Genomic DNA, 5,996 nt, shown 5'->3' with positions numbered 1-5,996 from the left:
AAAGCCTCCTTTGTAAAACGATTCAGGTAATCCCTCAAGGATTCCTTAGCTCCCTGCACAAGACTCATAAGAGATGCTGAACTTTTCTCATAGACTCTTCCACTGATGAATTGCTTAATAAAAGCCTGACTTAATTCTCTGAATGATCCAATAGAGTTTGGGGGCAAGCAACTGTACCATCTTTGAGCCATACCCGACAGGGTTTGAGGGAAGACCCGACACTTTATAGCATCATTCACGGGTTGCAGCAGCAGTGCATTAGAGAATGTCCTAACATGATTAGCGGGGTCACCCGTGCCATCATAGGCTTTGATAGTGGGCATCTTGAATTTTCTTGAAATATGGGCATTCATTATTTCTTATGTGAAAGGTGGAGTTGGATCATCAGGATCTCCAAGGGGAAGGAGATTGCTTGGATCAGTTCTTGGGACAGCAGCCCTTCTTCTTACCGGACCATCCAGGTCTATGATAGGAGGAAGATTTCTCCCCCTAGGAGGTATGTGGGGTCTGGTGGCCTGGTGAGCCTCCAAATCACGCCTCAGCCTTTGGATTTCAGCCTCATGAGCCCTGATCCTTTCCTGCACTTCTTGGGGATTCGCCCCTGGGGTGCTTTGGGGGCGTTGCCTTCCATCGGCCATTGGCTCTTTTCCAGGACGCCTCCTTCTCGGGGCCACTTCATCATCCGAAGATTCGGAGTCTCTCTCAGTGTATGGACCAGAAAATTCCCGATCCTCAGGGATAGGACCCAAACCTCGTATATAGGGGGGCGACCACCCTCGTGCTTCGCTTCGCCCAGCATATCCGCTTCCTCCAACCTCAGGGTGAAGGGGCATCTTATTAGGGGGGTTAGTAGTAACAATAGTTGAATATTCATACCCGACGGGTCGAGAATTCACAGGTATATGTATTTGTTGAACTTGAGGATTCGTACCTTGAATCGGGGGAGTTGTCCCTTGTAGCTGGGGTTGAGTTGCCCCTGTCTGGGCTTCCTCCTGAGTAGATGCATAAGTTGAATGGGGAGGAACCTCCACGGTTGATGAAATCACCTGGGTTGATGTTCCTTCCTCTAGAGCTCCAATTGTTCTCCGTGTTCTCGCCATGGTTGTTGTTGTGCTTCCCACAGACGGCGCCAAATGTTATGGATAAAAAACTAAGGTTATTATTTGCTGTATTTATTACTAAGATTCGGGAGCTCAAGGCCTTTAATGGCTGCTCTCGTGTATCGTAGCTTAATTCTGCCTTTACGAGATGCCTATGTATCTCTGTGAATTAGAGAATCAAGCCAAAAAATGTAGTTCTGATTTGTGGGGTGAGGCCCCTTATATAGATGTTGGGAGTCCTTGAATTGGACTTGGTATAGGAGACTTGGTGGGCAAGTCTCATAATTAGAATGGACTTTGGAGTCCTAGATAGTAGGAAACTAATTCCTTATCCTTTTAGGTCCCCTTGAGGCTAATCTATAAGGATTTATATCCTTATCAGGACTCTTCTCAATAGCTGATTTCTCCCTTATTAATTAATTAATAATCAGGGCTTTTGGGCCTTCTTTATTCCATTGGGCCTGATCTGGTCCATCAGGCTTAACCTTTCTGGTCTGAATATCATACATCTTCTTATTGGGCCTAGCAGCCCATTAATTATAAAATCAGGACTTATTTATCCCTATCAGGCCCAATATATATCAATCAAGGGACAGAGGGAGTAGTAATTTATCTGAAATTAAAAGAAAACCAAAAATACGAGTAAATTGTTAAAAATGTTAAATGTTAAAATTGTATTAAAAATAGAAAAACTTTTTCAATATAAAAAAGGTAAAATAAAAACAGAAATAAAAAAAAGAAAGTAAAATTGAAACAAAAATGCAAAATCTTAGTTGTATAAAGTAAAAAACAAAACATAAAAAATTCAAAAAAAAAACAAAAAGACATCAAAGTGGTTAACTGTTATTTGCCTAATTCGCCAGACACCTTATTCGTCAATTCGTCTATTCGTGATCCGCCAGAATTCGCCGGACCGCCTGAGTTGTCTAATTCGCGAGCCGGTCCTGGGTTCTTATTCTGTTAAATCGGCCCGACGCGGCACGACACGTCCAGCTTCACGGGCCGTTCACAAACTACCTGATTCCTGAACCGGACCGCCGAAAATTCGGTCCGGCACGCTCAGCCCGACCGTTTGGCCGGCTCTAGTCTCGGCCTATCCATTACGGATAATTAGTACAAAATACCTTTCAAAAATGTAATTTCGTGTCTCATATTATGTTAATATGTAATTTTATTTACTGTAACGGGCTTTCGGGCTTGATACCATATTTTTACCGGTGTTTAGCATTTGATGCGTTATTTGACGCAGCATCGGCATATTAAACTGAGCATCAAACATGTTTTTTAAAAAATCATTTGCGACACATTATTTAATGCATCTCAAGATACAAAAGGCCATTAAGTGGGAAATAGGATATTTTGATGTTCTTTTTCAAATTTTAAAATTTATCGATGATTATAATTATTTTAGTTTTAATAATTGCTCTCGTAGAATGACAAGACTCTGGGATGTTTATTTTTCTGTTTCGAATAGTTTCATTTATACAAATTTTCGATAATTTATGATCAAGAAATTGCAAAAATGGAGCAACAAACGAGGGAAGAGAGTTTAATACACCAAATATAATCACACACACTGGAGTGACTACAAACTTTCTATATTTCCATAATAATCCAGCTTTAATCACGTTCGTTCACCAAATAATCTAAAAAATGGAGCAACAAACGAGGGAAGAGAGTTTAACCAAAAAAAAGCCAAAAAGAAAACAAATGAAATGAGGGTCTGCTGTGCTCTCTCTATCTGCTGCTTTGCTTTGTAGTTGAGCCTCTCTTATTATAAATCTCTCCCCCATTTTTCTCTTTTTTATTTTCTTCAGAGAGATACAGAAAGAGAGAGAGACACACACACACATTATACTCAGATATGTTAATGGGACCATCTCTGTATTTCTTAAGTTGTTGAAGAAGATAATGAGTAAAATCCCTGAATTTATACAACCAAAGGGATGGTTTCTTTAGAACAACATCAAACCCATCTTCAAAATCCCATCTTTTCTCTAGATTCTCTCTTTTGTGAAGAAGAGAGTCTTGATCAAGATCTGGGGTTTCAAGATTTTCAAGAAAATGATGAAAAAACCCAGCCTTTTGATGATAAAGATAAGTGTTTGTTAGAGTGTGATTTGGTTTGGGAAGATGATGAACTTGTCTGTCTTTTGTCTAAAGAAAAGATGGTTTCTTTGGACTTTAAAGATGAGTGTTTGATGAAAGCTAGAAAAGAGGGGATTGATTGGTTTTTAAGAGTGTGTTCTCATTATGGATTTAGTGGATTTACTGTTGTTTTAGCTGTTAATTACTTTGATAGGTTTATCTCTACCTTTTGGTTGCAAAATGATAAGCCTTGGATGATTCAACTTGTTGCTGTTGCTTGTCTTTCTTTAGCTGCTAAAGTTGAGGAGACCCAAGTTCCCCTTCTCGTCGATTTTCAGGTATTTTTCTCCTTTAATTTTGTATTTAATTACTAATAAATTGTTTGATGCGTAATGTATTATGTTTTTTGTGTGTTGTGGGCAATGTCGTAATCTGTACCACTTTCTGTGTGTATTTTGATGTTTTTCTTTGTGCATCGTAATGTGGTTTATATAAGCGAGATATATTGGGTGCGTTTGGTTTGTTTGTAATGTCGATTTGATGTGGATTCAATTGATGGGTGTTTTAGGTAGATGAGTCAAAGTTAATGTTTGATGCAAAGAGTATCCAGAGAATGGAAATTTTGGTTCTCTCTGCCCTTGGTTGGAAGATGAATCCAGTGACCCAGTTTTCATTCATTGATCATATCATAAGGAGGCTTGGATTGAAGATGTACCCACATTGCGATTTTCTACGAAGGTGCGAGCGTATTGTTCTTTCTGTCATTACCGGTAAGCTTCTCACTTGCACCTGATTTTACGTTTTTGCAAAATATGTACGGTTATTGTAGAATTATGAACAAGCTGTGGGTATATTTGAATGTTGTATTATCCATTTTAGTTTGTAATCTTGAAATTGTACAATGTACAGATACCAGGTTACTTTCTTACCTTCCCTCTGTGATAGCTACTGCAATAGTTTCGCTTGTTATCAAGGAGGTTGATCCTTGTAATGCGATGGAATATCAGGCTCAGCTCATGGATATACTGAAATCTAGCAAGGTTTGTTTACAATACAGAATAGTCTCCTGCACTCCACTGTACTGTTCAATCTGATTGTTTAATTTGGTCTTGCAGGAAAGAGTTGATGAATGCCACAACCTCATTCTTGAATCATCCGGTGATTGTAATCGTGATCAATATCGGAATTACAAACGCAAGTTCGAATATGTTCCTAGCAGTCCCAATGGTGTCATTGATGGATATTTCAGCTGTGATAGCTCTAATGATTCATGGACCGTGGCATCATCTGTTATGTCTTCACCAAAACCTCTGAATAAGAAGAGAGCTCTTGATCAACAGATGAGATTGGTTCCTCTAAACCGTGCAGCAATTGGTGTGCTTAGTGGCCCTACTTGATCAATTTATTACCTCATATGGCTAGAGATTCACAATGGTATTATGTTAGCCCTCTTTACATATTAATTATCGAACATGTTCATTAGATACATTTCTGATGACTTATAATGTGTAATTGGGTTCTTGCCAAAACATGTGGTAGAGCAAACATTTGTCTTTTGTTCTTCTCAGCTCTTTAGTTGAGAATGAAGACTAAATTTAAGATGGATTTGGTGAAGATTTGAAGCATTAGTTGCTTTGATAATGTTTCTTCATATACCATCTTTCTATTGAGATGTCAATGGCAGTAGATATAAATGCAATTCTGATTGTAGGAAATCGATTTGATATCGGTCTAAACCTTAGGTTCTTGGCATCTTAGAAGGATGTTTAGGAACCATAGAGGTTCATTTGCTAGTCTTTGATTATGTTTCTGTTAACCAAGTGAAGTGATGCATTTTCTACCTCAGTACGTCTAAATAGAAGACAGGTGGCCAGGTCGGTATGGGACCAAGTGAAAGCTGTAGTTTTAAATTTGATAAAGGTATGTCTTATGGGCAGGTATAGACTGTCGGCCCCCATTAGATTTATATATCAATTTCTAGGACTTTTGCTGTTTTGACTATCCTGAAAGAAAACAGACCCTTGAATTATGTAAAATGTAGGATCAGATGTCATGGGGTTTCATGGTTTTCTCCTCTTCCCCTTCTGTTGCTCTTCTAGAAGAAAACAGAGATTTATTAAAGGTCAAGCATATTGTGTGATTAAATTCTGATATCTATATGAAATGATCTTCTGGATAATAAAGTTGGTATTTTAAAGACCATACTGAACTGAGTGGGTAGTTTGTATAAATATTTTCTTAAATCATTTTATCTTCTCCTGATTTGTCCGGTTTTTCCATAGCTGCTGACAAGTAGATATGGCAGGACCTTGTAACTATTATTCCATGTTTGTTTTGGTTGCACAAATATTTCTTGGCTTAGTTCTATATGACCAGCATCAGCCATCAAACTCCACTCTAGAGAGCATTTGGCTCATTTTAAATATATTCATTTGATCATTAGTGTTTGCACGGTATATGTATATATACATTCACTGCCTAGTGTTGGTCATCACTTGTCATTTTGAGACTGCGGGGCTTATTTTCCGTAATCCCCTGCAACTGCACATGATGTTAAATCTCCGTAAATCAGTCTATTAGTAGACCTTGGCCTAAGATGATCATATTGGATTAGTTTTGTAGTGTAGCTAGCCCTATTGTTCATTAGTTGGTCATATTAGAAAATCTGTGCTTGAATTGATCACTAGAGGAAAAGTCTTGCAAAGATATAAAGCGTAGAGGACTGTTTTAATGCAAAAACATTTTTGGACTCACTAGTAAAGATAAAGTGAAGGGTGATATAAGTTTTGGCATTTGACTTTAAGAGCA

General features: G+C 38.3%; 1 protein-coding gene across 1 annotated transcript; it reads left to right on the top strand.

Annotated features, from left to right (window-relative positions):
- Positions 1 to 2,758: 2,758 nt before the first annotated feature.
- On the top strand, positions 2,759 to 4,802 carry LOC141684818 (cyclin-D3-3-like). Its single transcript, XM_074489947.1, has 4 exons — positions 2,759 to 3,526; positions 3,757 to 3,958; positions 4,098 to 4,228; positions 4,304 to 4,802. The coding sequence occupies exons 1-4, from the start codon at positions 3,047 to 3,049 to the stop codon at positions 4,583 to 4,585; spliced, it is 1,095 nt and encodes a 364-aa protein (XP_074346048.1). The 5' UTR covers positions 2,759 to 3,046; the 3' UTR covers positions 4,586 to 4,802.
- The last annotated feature ends 1,194 nt before the right edge of the window (positions 4,803 to 5,996 follow it).

The sequence above is a fragment of the Apium graveolens genome, chromosome 9, assembly GCF_009905375.1.
Source record: "Apium graveolens cultivar Ventura chromosome 9, ASM990537v1, whole genome shotgun sequence".
In the NCBI taxonomy this organism is placed as follows: domain Eukaryota; kingdom Viridiplantae; phylum Streptophyta; class Magnoliopsida; order Apiales; family Apiaceae; genus Apium; species Apium graveolens.
This window is presented reverse-complemented; position numbering and strand designations above follow the sequence as displayed.